At 31.1% G+C, this 23,184-nt stretch overlaps 3 protein-coding genes across 6 annotated transcripts in view; 2 read left to right on the top strand and 1 right to left on the bottom strand.

Moving 5' to 3' along the window:
* Positions 1–2,219, top strand: part of LOC127721949 (OTU domain-containing protein DDB_G0284757-like) — a 269,632-nt gene extending 267,413 nt beyond the window's left edge. Inside the window, exons 13-14 of one of the 4 annotated variants that reach the window (XR_007991542.1) lie at positions 17–93; positions 2,109–2,219. The gene's annotated coding sequence lies outside the window, so the exon portion shown is untranslated. Of the gene's footprint in view, positions 1–6; positions 94–599; positions 634–2,108 lie in introns of those variants that run through there. The other 3 variants (XR_007991540.1, XR_007991543.1, XR_007991541.1) reach the window with 3 other exon arrangements.
* A 1,655-nt stretch (positions 2,220–3,874) lies between these two features.
* Positions 3,875–5,229, top strand: LOC127721950 (uncharacterized). The gene is made up of 2 exons (XM_052228799.1): positions 3,875–4,091; positions 4,538–5,229. The coding sequence occupies exons 1-2, from the start codon at positions 3,905–3,907 to the stop codon at positions 5,197–5,199; spliced, it is 849 nt and encodes a 282-aa protein (XP_052084759.1). The 5' UTR covers positions 3,875–3,904; the 3' UTR covers positions 5,200–5,229.
* Positions 5,230–7,832: 2,603 nt separating this feature from the next.
* On the bottom strand, positions 7,833–12,403 carry LOC127721105 (uncharacterized). The gene is made up of 6 exons (XM_052227783.1): positions 12,398–12,403; positions 10,246–10,331; positions 9,593–9,695; positions 8,973–9,069; positions 8,192–8,247; positions 7,833–7,949 (listed from the first exon to the last, which is right to left on the bottom strand). The coding sequence occupies exons 1-6, from the start codon at positions 12,401–12,403 to the stop codon at positions 7,833–7,835; spliced, it is 465 nt and encodes a 154-aa protein (XP_052083743.1).
* Between the last annotated feature and the right edge of the window lie 10,781 nt (positions 12,404–23,184).

Genomic DNA, 23,184 nt, shown 5'->3' with positions numbered 1-23,184 from the left:
TTTTAGAATTCACCAGAATGATGCTGTAGCTGTACACGAGCTATGCACACAAATACTGAAGGAAGAGATAATTTTCTACCAAGAATTGAAAGAGTAATTATTCTTATATAATAATGTACTTTTGTAAATTTTAATAACTGATATAAGCATAATGCTGATAAAGAGTAATTCTGAAATTACTGATTGATACCCTGTTTTGTTCTTCAGATATGACTGGATTGCCTTATGTTCAAATAGTTTTTATAGTACTCGTCTGTCCAATTTCGTATATGATTTTGTCTGTAAAATGTTTCAATGAGAGCTGTACAGATGAGTTTTCTGTAGACTGAACGTATATCTGACTTCTCATAATAGATGATTTGTATTTTTGGTTTTTATCCTTTTGAGTGTTTTTAGTGCTACACTTGTTCACAAGTCATATATTTTGTCAATATATTTTACATTTTTGTCTTTTTCAGTTTTAATAGAGGTTATTTAATATGAGTACAATGTAGCTAGTTTGTCGTCTTCTTTTCCATTAAATGGACATGATTTCAACATAAAATATATAATCCATACTCATACTTTTGGTCATTAAATATGTAACATTTACATTGTAGGGGAGTACAGCCATTAGTAATTATTTACCAGAATAAAGCACAAAGAAAAAGAATGGTGAAACTAGCAGAAAATGTGGTGTTTTTAGATGCTACATATAAAGGTATATACTTGTATATAATCATGGAAATTTCAATTTAAAATATTGATACGTTTAAAAGAATTGAACTGTGTGACAATAAACTTACAACATGTTTTTTGTTTGTTTTAAGGATTAACTGCCTATGGTTATTCATTCTATGCTCTTGTTGCAAGAGATGAACAGCAAGGCCGAGGCACTCCTCTTTCGTACTGTATCTCGTCAGATGATACTGGTGAAGTTGTCAAAATATTTCTGAGATCTCTGAAGACTACGGCTGAAAATCATGGATTTGATTTCCGTCCAAGGTTTGTGGGTATCAAAGTTGACAATATTTCGAATTCAATATCATTGCTTATTAACACTTTTCATTTTCGTCTTATTATTTGTTTACAATTAGTAACATTATTCGGAGTCAACATCAAATCTGATATGGATATAAAAGATAAATAAATACCATTCAATTATATGTTTTAATTAATTTGGCTGTAAAAATTACAGGTTAAACTATGACATTATTCACATATTCGTGCAGTGATAGTTATTTGAAATGACAAATAGACAATGCTATGAAAGATTCATCTAAAGAAACATTTTTTCATGCATATCAAAATTAATACAATTAAGGTCCACAATAATTTCAGTTGAATTTTGGCAAAGAATATTAGATAAATAATTTTTGCATAATAATATTTTTCTAATGGACTAATGAAACTTACAAAAACATCAATTTCCTTAAAATCTTTTGAGTGTGATCTATAGCAAGGCTTTAAAACCAAAGCATTTAAGATTAAAGCATAGTCAGGTTTATACATAACATAATAATTAAAGCTTTTTTAGGCTTGTTTCCAAACTTTTGAATCACAAATTAAAAATCTAATTGATATAAAAAAAAAAGAATTTACATAATTATTTACAAATTAACAAATAGTATTATAGAATAAAACCAATATGAGATAAAGATATAGATTGTTGATACTGCAGTGTTACATTTTGTTTACTAGATCTTTTATGGTAGACAGAGATACCAAAGAAATCAGCGCAATTAATGAAGTATTCCCAAACAGCTCTGTTTTACTTTGCTGGTTTCATGTTTTACAGGTATTATATTATTCAATATATGTATCATACATTTTACCTTATTCTTTATGGGAAAAAAATCAGTTATTAAATGAGAGTTATTCTGTGAAGTTTCACTCTTTTGGATCAATAAGTATTAATTGCATTGGATTTAACATTTTATATCTTTTTTTTTGTGTTTATAAGCTTGAGGTCAGTTTTGAATTAATAAATAGACTCTTTCGCATTAATACTTTCATAGATCAAATATTATCTTGTTGAAAAATAATCATGATATATTCAAGACAATGTTTAATTATTATTATCAAGAATCTTTAAGACATGAACTAAATATAAATGATTTGATTTACAGGCTGTGTACAGATTTTTGAATAAAAAAGAATCTGGTGTATCAGGACCCATGCACGCACATACCAGAAAAAAAGTTATTGACTATATTAGAACTATGAAAATATGTAGCAAGGTAATCAAACGTGATAGTTAAGACAAATAAAATATAATGAACCTATGATACCACAGTGAAATATAATAATTTTTAAATTGGTCAATAATTTTGAGTTGGTCCTGACAAATTCAAATAATGTATTCGAATATTTAATATGTACTAGGTGAATGTTAATTTACATAGTAAAACTTGACCTGCTTCTGATAATAACAGTTTTATATGCAGAGGATGTGAAACATTGTTAAAAAATTAATCACGAGTGTGTTGCCTCACAATGAAACACGATTGGTTATTGATATGTTTATATTATAAGAAAAATCCCTGTAGAAATGAAACCTCAGTGGGATCTTTTTCTCCTTTTCCAACATTGTAATTGTTTTAATATCAAAATCATATCAACAAGATTTTTCAAATAGAGTCAATTAAAACGCAATAATAATAATAATAAAAAATACAATCAATGAATTTTGGTTGATAAAAGATGAAAAAAAACCCACTGAAACATATAGAAATTAATCTCTATTGAATTAAAGCAGTAAAATAATTTAGAAAGTACAAATAGTTGCTTAATGCGATTTAAAGATCTTACCTATAAATATACAATGCTTATGAGTACACGCGTGTTTAATCTATAAAATCTGATTTTATACTCAAAAGAAATGTGTCAATATAATTTTTCATCAGAAAGAAGACTTTTCTCAAAAAGTTAAAATGTTGCAAGAGAAGATGCCTTCCTAAAAATAGCAGACTACTTGTTAGACAACTGGTGTACTGACAAGTGGGGATGTCGATGGGCCAACTATGGAAGACATTTTTGTCATGAAGATCAAGATACAAATAACTTAGTTGAAAGGTTATTAATACATTTTATTACTATACACCTTATATTTTACAAGATCGAAATTTTAAGCATCATCTAATTATTATCTGTTTGATAATAGTAACTAAGTATATTTTATTTTGGGGATAAATTTTCTGAACTGTCTCTGTTTTTATGACCTGATTTATAAAAAGTATTACACTTTGTCTAAATCCTACTTCTTCATGGGTAACCAAAGACATAGCATGATATAAACTTTACAATTTTTAACTATATGGAGAGGATTTTTGCCGTTCTTTCATGATAGGGTTATGCAAATTTAATACAAATATCATAATTGTCAATGCAAGTCGATAATTACATAAAAGCAGACAAAATGAAAAAATGTAGTCTAGCAAAACCTGATGTGTATGAGGATATTAAAACAAAAAAATATAATGCTACTTATAACATTCAAATGTTAACACATTAATATTTTATGTACTTTCTATTTGTACATTCAAATATAAATCATAAATTCAAAGTCATTTTCAGGTTTTTCCTGGGCATGAAATACCATTTCCTTGGTGGGTATGCCAATAGCAGAGTAGAGGACTTACTACTCCTTCTCCATGGAAATGTAACTATGTTTTATGAGTAAGTAAGTTTAAATTTGTCACAATCCTGTTCTTCTTATCGTTCACTTGAATCGTCTGAAATTAGAAAGATCATTTTAATTTAAGATGCAAATACATTGAATATTAAATACTGTGAATTCAATTTTTTAAGAAATAATTTATTATTAGATCTTTGAATTATGTTTTCATAACCAAAAATAAATTAAAAAAAACATCGTAATTTTAGCTACCTGGATGAACTCGCAAAGATTGGTCGCCTGAAAAATATGGGAGGACAAAGGGGAGACAAAAGTAAATTGACAGCAGAGAATATGCTCAAGGCAGGACTCGACCAAACTGTGCAATGGACTTCATCCACAGAATGCACTGTTCCATCACAGACAGCATTTGGGACGATTTATAATGTGGACATTGTCAATGAAGTGTGCAATTGTCCAGCAGCAACAACAAGAGGTATTTTTTTAGCATCTTAAGTCAGTCCAACAATGTTTAAAAGTACACCATCAAGTATGAATTGTTAAAATCAAGATTATTAATTTCGGGTACCGTATATGGTTCCCGGAAATGCTTATCCTTCTAAAGCACCTAATTTCACTTCAGGTATTCAGTGGAATTCGTGTTGTTTATTATTGTTTTTTACTGTTGTTGTAAATGTCTTATGGTTTTATGAGTCTCCTCGGTTTTGATTGTTTTTGTCTTCCAACAAGGCATTATCAACCGTCATCAGGTTATACAAGTGCAAATAATCATTTTCCTCATCAAATTTTCTAAAACAATGCGATCCAATTTAAGTAAATCTTTACTCAACGTTCATTAGTGGTTTTGTTTAAAGTTTGTACAATTGAAAGTGAACCATAAAGGTACAAGTTATTTATGTTCCATTCTCTACTATTTTTCAGGAATGTGTAAGCATGTTCATTTAGCTGAATTGATTGCTTCTAAAAGGAACATCGACCTTACTGTAGAGCGCAGATCAGAAGCAATGGATGTATTTAATGCAGAACAATATTTTTATGACAGAGATAACAACCAGGTAGAGGTTTTGTCAAGATTGGGAAATGTATCAGTTGTTAATTTGACCTCTTTCAAATGTACATGTTTTGCCAATAGCCATGGTAAACATTGTGTTTGTGTGATTGTAGCAAAACTGGTAGTTCCATCACCTGACATAGAGTCTACCTCAATTGATGAAACAAAACAACAATTAATTGAAGACAAAGAAACAACCGACCAGGCTATTAAAAGAAAAATTGAGGAAATCAATTTATATGTAAACAATAAAAATTTCCAGACAATTGACGTGAAAAAAAAGAAAGCTATTTGTCAAGCACTCACAACGGCATTACATATTTGTAAGACAACCAACTTTTCCAAAACAACAAGAAAGCGAAAGCAGCAACCGCTGTTTCCAAGCAGAAAATCCAAAAGTCCAAAAACTGATCATGACTATTCAGTAAGCCGAAAGTGTGTTCTGAAAAAACGGGGGCGTAAAGTTAATGATGATGGCAGTTTCAAATCTACGCACAGAAAGAAAGGATCCATTCGTAAACCATTTCAATGAAAAAAATAATGAAATATTATACTGATTTTGAAAAAACTGCCTTTTCTAGATATTCGTTCAAAAATTGTATATGTGACATAGGTGCTTAAATGTTGTATGTAAATGTTAATTACCAGAGATAACCAAATCTAAAAAATGCATATGGTGACCAGAGGTAACCGAATCCAATATTAACATAAGGTGACCAGAGGTCACCAAATCTGAAATCTGCATTAGGTGACCAGAGGTAACCAAATCCAGTATTTCCATAAGGTGACCAGAGATAACCAAATCTAATATATGAATAAGGTGACCAGAGGTAACCAAACCCGTTATTAACATAAGGTGACCAGAGGTCACCAAATCCAATATATGAATAAGGTGACCAGAAGTAACCCCGTTGTAGTAAGGCAAACAGAGGTTAACAGATCTAATTTCTGGTAAAAATGACCACATGTAATCAAAATTAAATATTTGTGTAAGGTAATCAAGAAACAAAAAATGATTTGTTCAACTAAGCCTAAGTGGCCATTACCAGAAACGATTGCAAGTTTTAAGTTCAAAAAGAATATTAGTTGCAGCATTATATGAACTTTGTGTACATATCTATCATATTAAAGGTTTAATACAATAAATTAAATGCATACAAACCACTCTCAAGGTGACCACAAGTATTCAGATGCAATATCGCGGTAAGGTGAGCAGAGGTAACAAAACCTAATATTTACATTATGTGACAAGAGCTAGCAAATCCAATAAATACATATGGTGACCAGAGGTAACCAAATCCAATATCAGCATAGGTGACTAGATGAACGTTTTCCAATATTTACATAAGTTGACCTGAAGTAACCAAATCCGTTATCTTCATTAGGTGACAAGAGGTTACCAAATCAATTATCTGCATAAGGTACACAGAGGTAACCAAATCCTATATATGCGTAAGATGACCAGATGTAACCAAATCCTATATGCGGAAGGTGACCAGTGGTAACAATTTAAATATTTGCAGAAGGTAACCAGAGTTAACCGAATACTATTTTAGCATAAGTTGACCAGATGTAACAAAAGCCGCTATTTGCATAAACTAACAGAGGTAATCAAATCCAATAATTGCATAGGTTGACCAGAGGTAATACAATACTTTTTTGCATAAGATAACCAGAGGTAACCAAATTCAATATTTGCATTAGTTGATCAGAGTTAACAAAATCTGAAATTTGCATAAGGTATTATCCATCATATTAATTGATTTAATCAACAAATTAAATGCATACATACCATTCTCATCTAAAATTTGTATGGACTTCTGAAAAAAGAAGATAAAAATATAATAATTGTATAAGGAAATCAATTGATTTATTCAGAAGTATCAAGTGAGAACAAGCATAAATTGACCCGATTTTTAATTGTGAATGTTCTTGACAGTTTTTGCAAGTTCGTTCATTTTTTTTAGATGATCAGGAAGAAAATTCGATGGTAAAGTGTTTTCAATGAATAAACATTTAAAATGTTATGCAACAATCATCTGTAGTCTTGATGAACCAATTATAGATATCAAACCTGTTGTTGTACTTTTTTTCCTCTCTTTGAATGTCTAACTTTTTCTAAAAAAAAGAATAAACAAAATCCATGAAGAGAAACTAAAGGTTAATATTTTTAAAGTCAGTACAATTCAGAGTAAAAATATATACTCAAATTATTAAATTGCAATATAAAAAAAGGGTAACCTCTCTGTCAAGTATAGATTACCTTGAACAACACGAACCATTTAGTGCTTTTAAATAAGTGTGGGTGAAACATAAAAAAATTAATAGCTTAACGTGAACTTACTTCTAGCGAAAACTGTGTGAATTATATATATTCATAGGAATTAATTCAGAAGCATGCTTTATTATTTTTTCTGCATGCATTTATGTTTATCTATCATTGATTATAATGTAATGTAAAATTGATACAGGATAGAAATGAAGTTGTGATAAAGATACATGACTTCACAGCAGAGATAATAAATAAGGAAATTGTAATTATTGTGTCAAGCAGAACATTAAGTGAGAACTATAATATGTAAAAGTAGTGGCATATTGACTACACATTGATTATATTTGAAGCGTACAGATTTAGGATAAAGCACACCAAACTAAAAGTTCACAGTATTTTATACATTACCATACATCTGTATATAAGAAACAAAAAAATAAATAAAATCCAACAGCTTATACAATGCAAACAAGAAACTGACAAGTTATATAACAAAATCATTTGAAAAGACAATATTTAAAGAAGACTTAAAAAGTAGTGTGCACTAAGCAAACGGTACCTATGCCAGCGTCATTCTGTATTAATCAACTAAGTCATGAGGGGGAACATTAAACGTCTGCCTTTACCATGTGAGTCTGAATGTGAGAACAACAAATCTTTGGATTTCAAAGATATCTTAGAATAAGTTCATTTAGTGCAATCTATAAAAAATGTAAGAAATATCAACATGAATATATCTACAAAAATTAATAAGTCGACTTCTGTTATGAAATTAAACGCAACTTATAGAATTATTGAACAAATGGAAGAACAATGATCATTCTACAATTTTGTTATATCGCATTTTGTCCTTGCAAATTAAATTCTATTTCATTGTATTACTTTAAATAAAATTAGAAATGGTAGAATTTTCTATTGCACTCACCAGGTGGAAAAATTGAGCACAGACTGCATAGTCCTGGAGTCATACACTTTTTGTGGAAATTCCTTTTACAGCATGAACATGCTCTCTGCAATATTTAATAGACATGTTCAAATTCTATGAATTAATGTAGTTATTGCGAAAAATGTTAATATTAGTGAAAGTTCATCAAATTGATATAAAAAAAAACATTTATATTCTAACCTACAATATCACAAGGTTCTGTTAAAAAATTATCAATTTTAACCATAAAACGTATTTAAATAAGCAATAAAAATAACAAAGCACCCTGTTAAGTTGAACATCAACGATCTATAAATGTATATTTACCATGTTAGTTGGTTCTTTAGCACACAAGAAGCATGTCATAACAGCACCTTTTGTTTCTATAGTAAAATAGAAATAGATGTTAACATGAATTAGGAACAACATTCTTCTGCTCCAAATCACAAATTGCAGCAGCTGATAATAAGTCATAAAATTGAAAATGTTTACACTTGGTTGATGTTATTTTTTACGTTCCTTCCCGTAGATGGTAATTATGATGGTGATGCTCATTGATGACAGCGGCAGTTTATATGAAGAAGACAATCGCATAAATATATCGGCTAACTTAATTAGACCTACAAAAACTAGTTGATTTTTAAACATCTACTTTCCATGTTTATATTTCCATTAATAAGATCGTAATATTTGACAACAACACATTATCATACATATATAAGACATGGAATATCATAAAAATAAGTACAGTTTGAGCTGTAGAAAAAAGAGAGAAATTATTACAGAAAACAACCGGAATTATTAAGCTATTATTTCCAAACTACATTTTTAAGTATAACATATCAATAATGAATAATACATTAAAGAAACATAAATACATCATTTATAGCGTAAAGAAATTTGGTCAGAAACAATAGATAAAATTAAAAACAAATCATCAATGAATTGAGATAAACATCAAAGAAAAGGATTTCAAACACATTATTGAACATGTTAAAATTCATATTCCCTTTTTATTAGATTCACTTATTGTCTAGCAAGAAGATATTAAGTATTTACATAACATACGGTACTATTAGTAAATGCTTTTATTCTATTGATTACTTACGCACAGCTTGAACAATTTCACTGCCAATTGTGAATCTTTCAGCTTGGACGTTTAATTCCAAAGATGTATCTGTCTGACTTAGGTATCGGTCGAGGAACTAAAAAAATAATTCTTAAATGTACACATTGTTTTGTAAATTTTCTATGGCCTGTTCAAAACTGAATGTTTAAATTACTGAAATGATTCATGTAGGCCTAATAATGATATAAAAATGTTTTTTTTACAAACGGTAAATTAAAAGTACCACATATTTATTTGTTTTTCTTTCCATTACATTTAAAGTAATTTATGCAAATCATAGATTTGGTTAAATTTCACACAACCTTTGTGCTTTGCGGATTTTACTGAAATAGTTTACATGATATATATTCCAAGTTATTGTTTACACATATTTAAATAAACAGGTTTGGGAAACAAGTTGTTTACAACTTACAACAATATTTTGTTCATCTTGTTTGTACGATTCTGCCTTTTTTTCAAAATCAACAAGGGTGTCTTTTACGTGCAAAATTGTGATCTTTATTAGTATATATATATCATTGATTTAAGACTCAAGCTTCAATTGAACTTTCATTTATTAACTCTCAATTCATACATGCAAAGCCCAATGTTTTATGTACCTTCAAACAATAAACACCACATGAGCTAAAATCATTTTGCAGAGGATACCCAACTGCTGTACAGATTGTCCATGTACCAAGATCTCTGCTTTTAGTGAAGTAGCTACATAATATAATATGAAAAGAAAAATGTGTTACTTAAAATTGATATATATTAAAAAGTCAAGCTGGCTATAGCCATAATGCCAGCCATTGCCTTACCCCGGACTGTATCATAGAACTTACATGTCTAGCTAGATGTATGATACTTAAGGAGATATTGCACATTCCATAGAAAACCGTTCATTTGACCAACCTTTCTAATGTAGGAAAAAAAATAATTGCAGCTGTTTTAAAGTTGATATCAACAACGTTTGGAAAAAAATAACTGGTCTTCAGTTCTTACTGCTATATTCAATTTACAAAGCTGTGCAATCAATAATACAATTATAGTTCAATTCCAGTATCAACCAGAAGTAATTTTCATTTTAGATTAACAAATTATATTTCTCTAGATTTGTCCTTATAACTTGTGACTCACTTCTGAAAATTTCAGAATTATAAACTTTTTTTTAAGTATATATATCAAACACAGAAATAAAAATTTACTTTGAAACAAATCACATGCATTAAAGCAATAAACGACTGTCATGTAACTACAGTTTCAATCTTACTTGAAATTCTTTTCATATGTTCTCAATTTCTTTGATATTTTGAGCGGGTCCATAATTGTCACAGTATGGTGTTGGACATCCATAACCTGAAACAAAAATTATTCTCTTTTTTTAATTTCACATACTTAAATCTGTTTACATTAACATTTATAAAAAAAATAAATATTTTGCTTAATTACTGGTTGTTGCTCAATGTTCAGAAGCAAATATTTGATAATATTCTATACGAAGAAGCCAATATTTTATATCTGATATTTCTTTTCTAACTATCATTTCCATGCAGTATAAATGCTTTCATATAAATGAGTGCAAAATCAGTTGGAAAAATGTATGAGAAAATATATATATTAAGTCAAGTAAGTTGAATTAAGTTATAGAAGAACAACTAACATGACTAAAAACTCAACGAAATGTCTGAAATGCTGTTCTTGTGTAATTAATAACATTAATTGAGCAAATAAACCTACCACAGCAACCCAATGACACTTCCCGTCATTAATGCACCCAATGACAGTGTCATACTGTTGTATATCGTCCTAAAAAAGTATTGTAAAATGTTATTATTAACTTGCAAACTGATAAAAAAAAGACCGATGAAACATTAAATACATTTTATAAACAGCAATATAATACCATACACAATACAATATTTAGCATATTGTTTTATTATTTATCATTTGATAATTTACATATATCATCAATATGTTAGAATGTCTTATTATTTTGTTAAAACGTGAAAGGCGAATTGGTAATATCCAGCTTTTAGCTGTAAAAAGAGTAATCTATGTGTAAATCAAAAGCACTTATATAAAAAGAGTTAATAACAGATGATTATATAGTATTATACCTTTTTAAACCAAGTTACGCTTTTCCTCCCTTCAAAAATTGAGGTCAGAATCAGACAATCTGCACGGGACACTTTCTGGAAAACGGAAATATGTATAAAACAAATTGTGTGACAAGAACATTGGATTTATTTAACTGTTTCTATTACATCGGAACGTGAAATTATATAAGGTTTTTCTTGCCTGGTTCAATACTTCTTCAAAGTCAGTATGAAATTACCCATCAAAAATACGAGGAATAAAAGTAAATTCATTTTTCTCATAGTTAATGAGTTGTGCATATATTTCCTTAACGACAATTCCAAATGGGATATAACTCTTATAAGGAATATCCAGATAGCTTCGGTTAAATAATATATGACATCATAAGGGTGTAACGAGTAATTGAGTAAACTAATAAAATATCGCAGTAGATGTATCTACACGCAAAATCGAGATTGGGGAGGTAACTCTATTAATGAGAGTAAAAAGTCTTCGTTAGGGCAATGGCAAAAGCTCATAAGCTGTACGATATCATATAAAACAAAGTCAAAGCTACATCTGTTAAAAATAATAGCTCAACTTAAAAAAGGCGAACAAAATATAAATAATAATATCAAAATAATGATAATAATTATAATCCTTAAGTAAAGCTAAAAGTCTTTCAACCGAAAGGTAGACAGACCTTAAATTATATAAAAGGGAAAAAATAAAACATGATTTAGTGGATCAAATATTTCATTCTCTGCAAAAAGGGTGGTGGGTGCGAAAGTAACTTTTACAATACACAGTTTACTTTGGTGAAATTGGAAATGAATAAAAAAAAAATGCATAAAACAAGTTTAGAATGATAATTCAGATACCCTTAATGGAGGAATGGATCATGTAGAAAAAGCGAAATTAAATGAATTGATCCTGGAAGTTACAAACAAATAAGCATGCTTTAAAGTAGCCGATGAAAAAATCAGTCAACTCTAAAATAAATGCACTGAAATATGATAAAACGGTTATTAAATAAATACTTTTAATTCGTTTACCTGTACACACTGATCCGTCCGTTTTTGCAGTACACTACAATAAAGATTAATTATCTGAAAAAAAAAAAGAAAATGATAAGGTCAGATCTTTTCAATCAGTATGATACAAAGGAAACCATCAACAAAACTAAATATCACAAAGGTGAAGACATACAAGTTTGATCAAGATAACACATAACATAAAGTACCATGATTATGTTATCAGTTTAAGACAGATTATTTAAAAAAATCCTTGTACATTTTATAGAACTAAATAAAATCAAAAGACCTCCAAAAACCTGAATGACTTACCTGCATTTTTTTTGTTGTTAAATCTTTCATCAATGATTATTTCTGCTTTTCAATGGAAATAAAGTAGTGCTTACATTGTCAAATTGGTATTTAATTTTTTTTTGGTATCTGTCATATTTTCTTCAATGGCAAAACAATGCATTTTAAACCAATATGCTATTAAGCCATAGTGACTATATTTCTTGGCATAAAAGAAAACACAATTACTTACAGGCCAGTAACTCTTTAAGGGGTCACAAAAATTAGCAATTTAGTGGCATCAACCAAACAATGGGTAGTTTTATTTGTCTGAAAATGCTTTACCTAATGAACCTTTTCACCAATGTCAGATTTAATTTTATTTTAGATACCCTAAGGATGATTAAGCTTACGTTTGGTTGGAATTGGTTCAGTAGTTTCAGAGGAGAGTTCAAGATCTTTGAAAACGTTTAACCTTTATTACATAAATTAAACCATTAGTACTGTTACCTGATCATTCAACTCCTCCTCAATTTTTAAGCTCATTAAATCCGATACGTAAAGAACATTCCCATACACCGTACCAAACTTTTCGTCAGCATTTCCTTTCCATGAATCCCATATAGTTTCCAAAAATGCTTTAAATAAATAATCATTTTTAACAATCAAAGTAATACAAATAATAATACCTAAAACAAATGACATCAATTAAGTTTCTTTTAAATTTTGGAATTCTACGAAAACAGAAGTGCAATCTTGTTTAGCACAGAAGATCACAATATTTGGGTAGGGTGACCAGAAGTAGCCGCAGTCAATATTATATAAACAATAGGTGCCATATTATTTAAGTCTATAACCGTTTAAATTGCAAAGAGGTAATAAAGGTTTACAAGTTACAGAATGACATGAGGTAATTAATATCAACATATGTGTAGGGTTAGCAGAGTAAGTCAGAAACATTGTAGGGTGACCAGAGGTCAACCAAAGTCACTATCAGTGAAGGGCGACAAGATGTAACCAGTCAATATATTTGTAAGGTAAGCGAATGTTAACTAAGACAATATGCGTAGGGTGACCAGATTTAATCAAAGAATATATATCTGTTTAAATGTCGCAGAGCTAGCCAAAGTTCATAACTTTGTCACCTGACTAAAGTTAACTAAAATCAATATATGTGTAAGATGACCACAGGTTACAAAAGTCAATTACTATGTAAGGTGACCAAATGTAGAGAAAGTCAATAAATGGGAAGGGGTGACCAGAGGGCACCAGTCCATAAATCTGTAGGGGACAAATGTAACCCAAATCTGTATATGTGTGAACTGCCTATAAGTTAACAAGTTTGATAATTGTGCGGGGGTAACTCAGGTCAATAACTTAGTAGGAAAAGAGGTTATAAAGTCATTTTATGTGAAGGGTGACCAGAGGCAACCTAAGTCAATATATGAGTAGGGTGACCAGAGATAACCGAAGTTAATATCTGTGTTAGGTGACCAGAGGTAACCAAAGTTAATATATGTGAAAGGTGACCAGAGGGCACCAGTCAATAAATCTCTATGGTGACCAGATGTAATCTTTAATCAAAATCTATATCTATGTAAACTGCCGACAGCAAACGAAAGACAATATCTGTCACGTGTATGGCGTTAGGAAGTAACCAGTTTCAATATATATGAAGGGTGACCAAAGGTAACCATTGTTTAATCTGGAAGATATGATTTTAGTATGCACACAATTACTGCACAGAGTTTGGTAATTTTAATTTTCCAACGAAAGAAAGAGGTAGGGCCAATATGCCGAGGATTTTTTTTCACAGAAGGGCCAATTTCAAAAAGTGCCGACAGAATAAAATTTACTATAAAAAAAAAAAAAAAAAATGCTTTTTGATCAATATCTCGATTTACATATAGTATGATATGTGTGATCAATAGTTAATTTAACCCTAAAAAATGATGAAAATCCAATATCCGGATTTTCGGGTGTTTTTATGTGGAAAAAACAGGGAATCCCCCAAGAAGGACATTTCAAACCAAAACAAACGTTATGCTTTTTATGACTGTTGTTATTCATACTACTTTTTACTTCAAAAATGAAATTGGTTTAGTGTGTCCTTATTACATAAAAAACAACTTTTTAAAGAAAAAATTGTAACATCGATAAATTGTACCGATATACCTTCTAAATAAGAGTCATAATGATCAGAATCGCCGTAGCTCCACCATTAGAGCACAGAACTACTAATAAATGATGAATTTGAAGAAAGGGTTCGAACCTCGCTCAGAACTTTTGCATTTTTTTGTGTTGTTATATTAAATTTTAAAGTTTCTATCATATTTTTTCGGATGTTTGCTTGACTCATAGAGTCATTCTGGTTCATTTTAATAAAATTGAGAATGGAAATGGGGAATGTGTCAAAGAGACAACAACCCGACCATAGAACAGACAACAGCAGAAGGTCACCAACAGGTCTTCAATGCAGCGAGAAATTCCCGCACCCGGAGGCGTCCTTCAGCTGGCCCCTAAACAAATATATATACTAGTTCAGTGATAATGAACGCCATACTAAACTCCAAATTGTACACAAGAAACTAAAATTAAAAATAATACAAGACTAACAAAGGCTAGAGGCTCCTGACTTGGGACAGGCGCAAAAATGCGGCGGGGTTAAACATGTTTATGAGATCTCAACCCTCCCCCTATACCTCTAGCCTATTCAGACTATTCAGTTAGTTTACTAGTATATAATTTTACGTATATCAAAGAAAAATAATGTATCGCTTATTGTGTGCAATCCTATGACTGTCCATACTCTTGAATTACTTTCTATTCATGTGTTTACATTATTACGTATATCCAAGGGACAACTGCCGTCAAATTGATGTAGGTGCCTGTACATAACCAATAAAACGAGAATTAATTCTATAGAAATTAAGCCTACATGTTGCGGGTGTAATATACACATAACTTAAAATAAGGCCATTGTATACAAGTTTCATAACAACAAAAAACAATTCGTCGAAACCTTTTTTGAACATGGTATTATATGTAACAAATGCAGTCAACAACAATTTTGTCGCCAAATCACAAACTGTAAAGATACTAGTACTGAAATTTTTACCACCTTCTATACACGGGTACCTAACTCATCAGAAAAATAAAACAACATAACAGAACAAATCAATTACACTACAAATCGCGATTGTAGGTAAAACATCAAGAAGCTGTTGCATCTGTATCACAACGAAGGGCCGATTTGTTAAAATTACAGAAAAGGCAATAAAACATGAAGTAGTAACACAGGGTGATCTATGACCAACTGATGTAAGATGTTCTCCGGTTTGAATTTTATATACATGTACATGTATTTTCTTGTCTTATCTTATAGACGATAAAACCTTAAAAGACCAGGACAAATACAGATATACATATTCAGAATGAGAAAATCACGATTTGAATTAGTTCGATATTATTTGGCTCCTTGACAATTTACATGGTATGGCACCTCGCATAAAGGATGTTAATAATAAAATAAAATCAATATTAAAAAAACAATAGTCTTGGCCTTGTTTTTGTAGGAATACCTGTTCAAGGTATGAAAATAAATAATGTGACGTATTTTCTTGTACTATAATTAGCATCTATCGGGCTATTTAAAACATTATTTACCTATCTTATCGAATGAAACAAATCTCCGGCAAATTGGCCCTCCCTCTTTATTTTTTTGGATTCCTAGCAGTTTTATGTTATGGTTTACGTCTACTTTGAAATTTAATTGTAATTTTATTTATTTCATATCGGTTCAGAATAAGATTCTCTTATTGGATAAAAAGAGGTAATATGACATTCATTATTTTTCAGTAATAAATTCCATCCTTCATTAACAGAACAAAACGGACCAGAAAACTGGTCGTTAACGAACTTTTACATGAGAATGACAGGTGGGCGTGGTTTCCGTCTGATAATGACCGTTGAGGCGTGGTTTCTCTGTAAATGACCGTTGGGGCGTGGTTTCTCTGTTAATGACCAATGGGGCGTGGTTTCTCTGTTTAGAGAGATTTATCCATTTTTAAAACATGTTCCTTTCTTTAATATTATATTTAATTTGTTGAATTGTTTATTATTTGTTTTTGTTAATAATAAAATTAAAGAGAACTTGATTAAGTATTTATATACTGAAAAATTGCACTAAAATGAATGGGAGTATTCCTACAACTGGTCTTCACTCTCTGCCATACAAATCGTACGTCAACTACTCGAGTTCGCTTTAGGCATTTTGAATTAATGAAAATTTTCAAAACATAGTTCCTCAATGAAATAAACATAATAGTTCTTCAAAAAAAAACTGGTCATTATCGTGATACATGGACTGCCCGTAGGACAGTAATATTGACTATGACAGCGATAATGACCTCGCCTTCGCGTCATTATCGCTACCTTAGTCAATACCACTGTCCTGTGAGCGGTCCAACTATTATATAAATATTAAATCCTGAATTAAAAGGATTAAGTCGATTAGAATGTGACCTTACTCTTAATACTGTTCAATGGCATTTTAATATAATTACACCAACTATATATAGCTAACAACATTACAAATGTCTACATTCATAAATACATATAAATATGTTACTGGTTGAGTTGACAAATAAAACTGTAAGATCAGCATAACATCAGAAGAAACCTTCTCAAGCTCAAGAGATAAATCATTGAAAAATATTATTAAAAGTAAATGTCATAATATGGAACCTTCTGGTACTCTTGATCAAACCTCTAAAGTAGGTAAATCCCTAACTTTGTATTGTGTAACTTTTGTCTTCCGTTTGTAAGGTGGCACTAGATCAATAGCATTTCCTTTCTTCTTGAAGATAAATATAGAATTGATTTAAAAACTTACCTTTACTTCTTTCTTTTATGACAGCTAACATTATCCTTAAAAAATATTAAAATACAGTTCATCCATTGCTTAAGTTATCTTAACATTATCAATATCATCAACTACATGTATAAGATTAGGCCGTGTTCACATTGACTTAAACTCGGTGTTGTGTTAGTGTAACTCACACATTAACTAAACATAATTGCGTTCCCATTGATAAAACTTAATGTTTACATGAAGATTTAATCAAGACTCATCTATCATCTTTGCCGAACACATAGTTCATTTGAAAAGGTCTTCCTGAATCGATCAGACGTACACACTGACAGAAATATTTGCCACTGGTCTTTATACTCAAACAGCGATTCACTTATAAATGCATTACTGAAAAAGGGGGAGGTTAATTGTTTGTTTGTGTAGTATCTGAGACTCGTTAAAATACTATTAGAAATAATAAAAAAAAACATTCTCCCCTCCCTTTGACAAATACTCCTTGGATAAAAAAAATAGCACTTGAAACAAACAGAAGAGATAGAAATGTAGTGATCCTTAACATAGCAATTCTTTTTCTTCGTCTGTAAGCACGCTAATGGCAATCCTACGTTTTTAATGCGTAATCGAGACATCTTTAAACTACTGCAAATCATCCAAAATGACTTTCTTAAAGGAGCAACCACTTTACTTCAAAAAAAAGGGAGAGGGGTTCTGAGTTCTCGCGCGAAAGTTTATAATTAGTTTTTTTTCGATGGTACCAATTTATATAATATTTAACATGTTTAACACTATAATGTATGGGAAAACGTTTGATTCAGAATATTTGTTCATTCTATAATTGTCTGAATGTCTCAATTTTTTTTTTAAATCTAATTGTGGAAAAATCCACCCCCCCCCCCTTTTTTTAAAGTCAAGTGGTCGTTTATTAACTGTAGAAAAGTTGTTCGAAAATTTGAATTCGGTTCTACGTAATGAACATTTAAATGACATATAGTTTACGAGTGGGAACAAATCTTATGTACATGTAACTAAACAAGGTGTATAGATGTGAACAAATTTAATGTGAAACTAGCGTACATTACATTAAACCAAATGTAAACATGTTTACTGTACACGACGTTTGGTGTGAACACGGCCTTAGTGAATTATTTATTTTGTGAATTTTTTTTATATCTACTTCTACTTAGAGTCTTAGGGTGAATATATCCTTCTAGTCTGTGATTCGAACATTTAAAAAAAACGTGTCATCACAAATGACAAATCATGCAAAATGGATGAAACAATTATTTTGCTTTGAATGACTTAATTAAACTTAATATGCTTAAGTTTGTGTTATTCATTGTATTCGATTGCTCGGTATGTTAATTTTACTTACAGATAATACAGACGGTGACAGGCTCTATGGTGTATTGCTAAATAGAAAGATGAATTGTCTATTTTAAGCTTTCTATTTTTAGACATGTGTTAGAACTACAATATTACTACACACAAGAGCACTATTTATAGGGTGACCAGTGGGCACCGTTCAGCGTAACTATTATCCTTGTGCAAACCACCCAGCTGAGTATAAGATCTCAGAAAGTTACCAGGTAACGAGAGTTACTAAGTACTAGCAATGACAAAAGTATTTTCGTGTCACCTGTGTGACGTATTCAAAAGAACTACAAAACAAAAAATTATTAAAACGAGTGTTCCACCAATTGATGTTTCCATTCTGTAAAGGGTTTATAAACTAAATGCAGAGTTTACAATGGTTAGTAGTGAAACTAAATATAGTTTTGAAACTTGGTACTTGCAATGACAAATTATTTTACTGTCACCTGTGTGACGTATTCAAGTCTTTATAAAGAATCTTCACACCCTGTGTACAAAAAAATGTGCCTTCACGTTTCAGGTGTTTTGCTTACTATTTATAAACAAAACACCGTAATCTAACAAAAGCTTCAATAATTAATAGACGAACGCTACCAGTATAATGACGGATGTTAAAGACCTTTCGGAAATACGAATTGTGGATAACTAGTTTATTTTGCTAAAGTTTAGAAGAAAGGGTGCAACAGTTATCAAAGAAGTTCTGTCAGTAAAACTTTCATATGGCCTAAAGTAAATAAAGCACTACTATGTGCGTGTGGTATCTTTCGCCACTCTTTTACAAACAACGACAAAATCATTTTTATTTACTTTCAATATATAATAACACAAAGGAAAAATCTAATTCGGCATAGTGATAATTAATTGATTATAGCGAGTGTTTCACTAATTGATGTGTTCATTAATTCATTAAATGCCAAGTTTACAATTGTTAGTAATGATACTATTGATAAATTAAAAACCAAGTTCTAGCAATGACAAAAGTATTTTCCTGTCACCTGTGTGACGTATTCAAAAGGACTACAAAACCTTGATGGGTTCCCTAAAAACACCACAAAGGACCTCTTTTGTGCACAAAGGACAAACAAAGAAGATTTATTAATTGAATGAAAAACTCATTAATTGAGTAATATTCACACTGAAGTTTTTTTTGTCTGAAAGGACATACTGATATAGTAAGAATACTGGTAGGGGTGATTTTTAGTGCTAATCAATGCAACAAGATAAGAATTACTGGGAAAAGGAATTGATAATTTGGAATATATTCAAATTGTCCGCCACTGGAAACGCTACCATGAGATTGAAATTCAAGCACATTAGTGTCCATTATGTGGGGTCACTGATACGAGAAGGAAATGACTTCAAAAGACATCTCAGAGTCATGCATTGGGTCACAGGTTCCAATATTGAACCTCATGAAGTCAGTTACCAGGATCACTGTGCCCAATATACAATACAAGGAACCTGAAAGTGCGGTTTTCCTAAAGTGGATCCATTCCTAGCACAAGTAGCACGGAAGAAACGGTTGTGGATTATTGCTATATAACTGATGTAACTCTCGCTGATTTCGAAGATGACACCGTCGAAGAAGTCATCGAAGAGATAGTCGAGGTAGATGTGTACTACGTGGCACTTTCGCCCAGAGACTAGGCACAGCGACAACGAGAGGAGTATGTAAAGAAGCTTCCAATTCCCTTGAATTAACAAGAAACTCCAGACAAACTTGTTTCACGAGATCAGGTGGCAACATTCTATGGCGTCGATGGAAAGACCCGCATGGTGGTGAAAACAAATACAAACTTTAAAATATGACTGTAGTTTTCTTTATATATTCAAATGTAAACATTTGCTTTTTAAATTTGGGGGTGGGATATAGCGGAATCGTTTTTTATATTTTCAAAATTATGTGTAGGATGGCTAATTTCTATTTCCAATTTATTTTCATGGTTATTATTTTGCTTACTTGTTCGTATCAAGGGTAACCTAGAAATGTATTTGATTTTTATTTGTTAATCAGTAAGGACTCACGGTGTTTTACTTAAGATAAATGATTAAAAGCTTTTCTTTTCTTCTCGTTAGTAATCAATAGTTGTTTAGATTAAAGTATTTACGAGTGCACCTTTATATACAAGTTTGTATCGAAGAACGCGGTTGGTCAAAGTAGTTATTTCTTTACCTGTAATTAGTATATAAAGTAGAAATTTTATTAATTCGGCCGCTTGATCGGATGAGGCCAAGGTCTGTGTAATACATAATCACCATTTTGGTTTGAATAAAACTGCAGCTGTTTATTTATATTAATAATGGCTTACGGGTTTTTTATACCCCGATGTCTGAATAACCTTATTATGAGGTTAGCAGACGGTTTACAATTTAAAGTCGGAAATATCGAGCAGACTTATGTTTCAGAGATAAATTATTTCCAAGCCATAAGATCAATTCAGCTTGATTTAATATAATTGTCCGATTGCAGGTATTCAATTTACAGTTAACTTATAGAGGTCAAGGTCCGTAATCAGTATTCGAGTGTTGATTTGTCGGTGAACTTACAGATAAAGGTGTGTTCGAGTAGTAGACGTACATATTATTGGAGTAGATTGTATATTTTTACACACGATAAAAACGAACCTCATCAGTACAATGTAGAACATACGTGTAGCTTTAGATACAGAGTTAACATTACGAAAGCACTTGAGATACAAGTCAAATTAAACCGTCATAGATCTATCATTTGACCATCCATGATGGGTGAAGAAAATGTTTGTATCCAGCTTCAAATTATGATCGCGTAGTCAGCAATTGAAGGGCAGCAGTTCCAGTCTCTAAAATAAGTCGAAGAACTTAATGCAATGACCAGGTTAAACAACTGAAAGATTTTCTTTATTTCCAACACACGAAAAGATTGTCTGCTTTGATAACATACATCTTAGAGATGTAATCATCAGTCCACTGGCTGAATGATTTTCTACATTTCCAACACTCACTTTGGAAGATTGTCTACTTTAATAACACACAGCTTAAAGTTTATGTATTCATCAACCACCAACTGAAAGATTTTCTACATTTCCAACACTCACTTGGGACGATTGTCTACCTTTATAACATACAGCTTAAAGATTATGTATTCATCAGCCAGCACCTAGAAGATTTTCTACATTTCCAACACTCACTTGGGAAGATTGTCTACTTTGATTACATACAGCTTAAAGATTATGTATTCATCAGCCACCAACTGAAAGATTTTCTACATTTCCAACACTCATTTGGGAAGATTGTCTACTTTGATTACATACAGCTTAAAGATTATGTATTCCTCAGCCACCAACTGAAAGATTTTCTACATTTCCAACACTCACTTGGGGAGATTGTCTTCTTTTATAACATACAGCTGAAAGATTATGTATTCATCAGCCACCAACTGAAAGATTTTCGACATTTCCAACACTCATTTGGGAAGATAGTCTACTTTGATAACATACAGCTTAAAGATTATGTATTCATCAGCCACCAACTGAAAGATTTTCTACATTTCCAACACTCACTTGGGAAGATTGTCTACTTTGATTACATACAGCTTAAAGATTATGTATTCCTCAGCCACCAAATGAAAGATTTTCTACATTTCCAACACTCACTTGGGAAGATTGTCTTCTTTTATAACATACAGCATAAAGTTTATGTATTCATCAGCCACCAACTGAAAGATTTTCTACATTTCCAACACTCGATTGGGAAGATTGTCTACTTTGATAACATACAGCTTAAAGTTTATGTATTCATCAGCCACCAACTGAAAGATTTTCGACATTTCCAACACTCATTTGGGAAGATAGTCTACTTTGATAACATACAACTTAAAGATTATGTATTCATCAGCCACCAACTGAAAGATTTTCTACATTTCCAACACTCACTTGGGAAGATTGTCTACCTTTATAACATACAGCTTAAAGATTATGTATTCATCAGCCAGCACCTAGAAGATTTTCTACATTTCCAACACTCACTTGGGAAGATTGTCTACTTTGATAACATACAGCTTAAAGTTTATGTATTCATCAGCCACCAACTGAAAGATTTTCGACATTTCCAACACTCATTTGGGAAGATAGTCTACTTTGATAACATACAGCTTAAAGATTATGTATTCATCAGCCACCAACTGAAAGATTTTCTTCATTTCCAACACTCACTTGGGACGATTGTCTACCTTTATAACATACAGCTTAAAGATTATGTATTCATCAGCCACCAACTGAAAGATTTTCTACATTTCCAACACTCACTTGGGAAGATTGTCTATTTTGATTACATACAGCTTAAAGATTATGTATTCCTCAGCCACCAACTGAAAGATTTTCTTCATTTCCAACACTCACTTGGGAAGATTGTCTTCTTTTATAACATACAGCTGAAAGTTTATGTATTCATCAGCCACCAACTGAAAGATTTTCGACATTTCGAACACTCATTTGGGAAGATAGTCTACTTTGATAACATACAGCTTAAAGATTATGTATTCATCAGCCACCAACTGAAAGATTTTCGACATTTCCAACACTCATTTGGGAAGATTGTCTACTTTGAT

The sequence above is a fragment of the Mytilus californianus genome, unplaced genomic scaffold (genome assembly GCF_021869535.1).
Source record: "Mytilus californianus isolate M0D057914Y unplaced genomic scaffold, xbMytCali1.0.p SCAF_12, whole genome shotgun sequence".
NCBI classification, from domain to species: Eukaryota; Metazoa; Mollusca; class Bivalvia; order Mytilida; family Mytilidae; genus Mytilus; species Mytilus californianus.
This window is presented reverse-complemented; position numbering and strand designations above follow the sequence as displayed.

What these genes read in the sequence shown, in the direction of transcription:
- LOC127721950 (XM_052228799.1), top strand. Translation starts at nt 3,905, where the DNA reads ATGGGAGGACAAAGGGGAGACAAAAGTAAATTGACAGCAGAGAATATG. An exon ending in TCCAGCAGCAACAACAAGAG is followed by an intron (nt 4,092 to 4,537) that starts GTATTTTTTTAG and finishes ACTATTTTTCAG; the next exon opens with GAATGTGTAAGCATGTTCAT.
- LOC127721105 (XM_052227783.1), bottom strand. An exon ending in GTGGTGTTTATTGTTTGAAG is followed by an intron (nt 9,070 to 9,592) that starts GTACATAAAACA and finishes TTATTTTTTTAG; the next exon opens with TTCCTCGACCGATACCTAAG. An exon ending in CTAAAGAACCAACTAACATG is followed by an intron (nt 7,950 to 8,191) that starts GTAAATATACAT and finishes TAAATATTGCAG; the next exon opens with AGAGCATGTTCATGCTGTAA.